Here is a 1986-nt window from a genome sequence, read left to right as displayed (position 1 = left end):
GTTTGGAAAGTGTTTTTTTGGCTCCTTCCAACTCTGGGGGCACTGGAGGGGGCATTTTTGAAGCTATCGCCCTAAAATTTTAAACATATCTTTCTGAGAGTATGATCTTACAGCCTACAAAAAATCAGTTCAAAATTCAACTCCCCGCCAGAGATATTCATCCGCGAATTCGTCAAAACCATGTCCTAACGCCTTTTGTACCCATGACGAAGGCACCCTCTATTTGACCAATATCCACTTCTGGCGAAAGACTCAGACCCGCGTCTTGTGCCAGATCCACTCGAACGATCTGTGCACCATTTTTAAAACAAATATTTATTCGATAAATAAACAACGCATTGTTTTTCCTACTCATATTTGCATATTTATTACAGCATGGAATTTGCCCTATTTTTGAATAAATTCTATTCTGGGGCTTACCTTATATTCACCCGTGAGCACGTCAACGTCAACTTCAGTAACACAAACGGCCCAGACATCGTAACTTTTCAGTTCGTCACCAGGTTTGTCTCTGAATACAAATAATTGCAATTTCTGAAATTTGTAATATGCTTAGTAAGATGCAAAAAAATGAGGGCACAAACTTACTGATATTGAGCCGTAAGAAGGATATTTTGATTGTGACACGCTGTGACCACGTTCTCCCAGGTCGGGTCTTTTATTTCCTGTCGGAGGGGCTCCATTTTTTTCAATAAGATTTCACAAGCCTTCATCGCAGCCTAATGAAGAATTTAGAATTACACACGATTTCAATTCCTGTGAAATTTCTGCTCCACTTTTTAAGTCATAAATAGATATTATTACATATGTAAATATATTTATATATAAAAGCCTAGTACCCAGGACGGATTTTTCGAAATGAAAGGTTCCTCGTTTTTTATAAAATTACGCTTCCACCAAAATTACGTTAAGTGTACCAAAGGGGTGCGCTTCTTAAATAAATTGCTAATCTTGTTGAGGTTTGTTAATTCGACTTTTGCTGAAGAATCCGTCCCGAGTACCAGGCTTAAACTCACATGACACACCAGATCGCTACCCATAGAACTTCCAGTAAATCCACCATTTGGCGATACAAAACTATTCGTCGGCTTTATGCGAACTTTCTCCAGTGGAATGTTCAGAAATTTTGCAACGGTTTGAGCGCACTGGAGAAATACGTTTGTATAGTAAATTAGATTATGAATGTCTCAATTTAGCAGAATTTCTGTGATCTGGCACCTTCGTATTGATCCCTTGTCCCATTTCAATCCCTGCGAGAAAAATAATTATTTTACACATACAGAATTCTCAACTGTTATCAAAGCTGTTCACTTTCATTCATTTGACTGACTGATGATAATGAATTATATTTAGTAAATGAAAATGAATTTTCCGTCATTTCAGATGAATGACTGAATAAAGGGGTTGTTCACGCCTTTTATGTTTCACCCTAAGGTTTATTACATGGGGCGAAGTAATAAATGAAGTCCAATGAAGTGATATGAAATGAAATGAATTTGAAAGAAAATGGCTAAATATGAATGATAATCTTCAGTCAGAAAACGGGATGACTGAACTTCGAATGAAAAATATTGAACAGGTATGATTCGTAAATGTAGATTTTTAACTCATCTCCATGACTCACAGTCACGGAACCGTCCACCTAATCGGAAGTCGAATTAAGAAACCATACTTGCTACAAGATTGATTTATATGTTTACGGTAAAATTTTAATCTTACATGATAAACAGAAATAAAGACTGGAAACCGGACATTAAAGTCGAGATAATGCATCGGATATCTCATCGGCATTAAATGCATTCCACGTTTCCGGAACCTGTTTGTCTATTTATAGCACAACCACCAAGCAGAATTAAGCATACATAAGTAATTCAACAAACCTAATCTTAATAAGACAAGATACTTAAGTGGTGGCACCTTGTTAAAATTTTCGACAAACTTTTTTCTGACATCATAATCTGCAGAGGTTTTAAGATCCTCGATCAT

The 1986-nt window shown here is 36.6% G+C and overlaps 1 protein-coding gene across 1 annotated transcript; it reads right to left on the bottom strand.

Moving 5' to 3' along the window:
- On the bottom strand, positions 1-1986 carry LOC118439331 (xanthine dehydrogenase/oxidase-like). The gene is made up of 6 exons (XM_035860564.1): positions 1881-1986; positions 1219-1250; positions 1017-1145; positions 589-719; positions 421-511; positions 1-289 (listed from the first exon to the last, which is right to left on the bottom strand). The coding sequence occupies exons 1-6, from the start codon at positions 1984-1986 to the stop codon at positions 173-175; spliced, it is 606 nt and encodes a 201-aa protein (XP_035716457.1). The 3' UTR covers positions 1-172.

Source organism: Folsomia candida, unplaced genomic scaffold (assembly GCF_002217175.1).
Source record: "Folsomia candida strain VU population unplaced genomic scaffold, ASM221717v1 Fcan01_Sc034, whole genome shotgun sequence".
Taxonomy (NCBI): Eukaryota; Metazoa; Arthropoda; class Collembola; order Entomobryomorpha; family Isotomidae; genus Folsomia; species Folsomia candida.
The sequence above is the reverse complement of the archived record's forward strand: the minus strand, read 5'-3'. Positions and strand labels throughout refer to the sequence as shown.

Coding starts and splice junctions, on each gene's coding strand:
- LOC118439331 (XM_035860564.1), bottom strand. CDS start 1,986: ATGATCGAGGATCTTAAAACCTCTGCAGATTATGATGTCAGAAAAAAG. Junction 1,251..1,880: donor TCTTGTCTTATTAAGATTAG/GTTTGTTGAATT, acceptor TTTTTCTCGCAG/GGATTGAAATGGGACAAGGG. Junction 720..1,016: donor GTAGCGATCTGGTGTGTCAT/GTGAGTTTAAGC, acceptor ATTCTTCATTAG/GCTGCGATGAAGGCTTGTGA.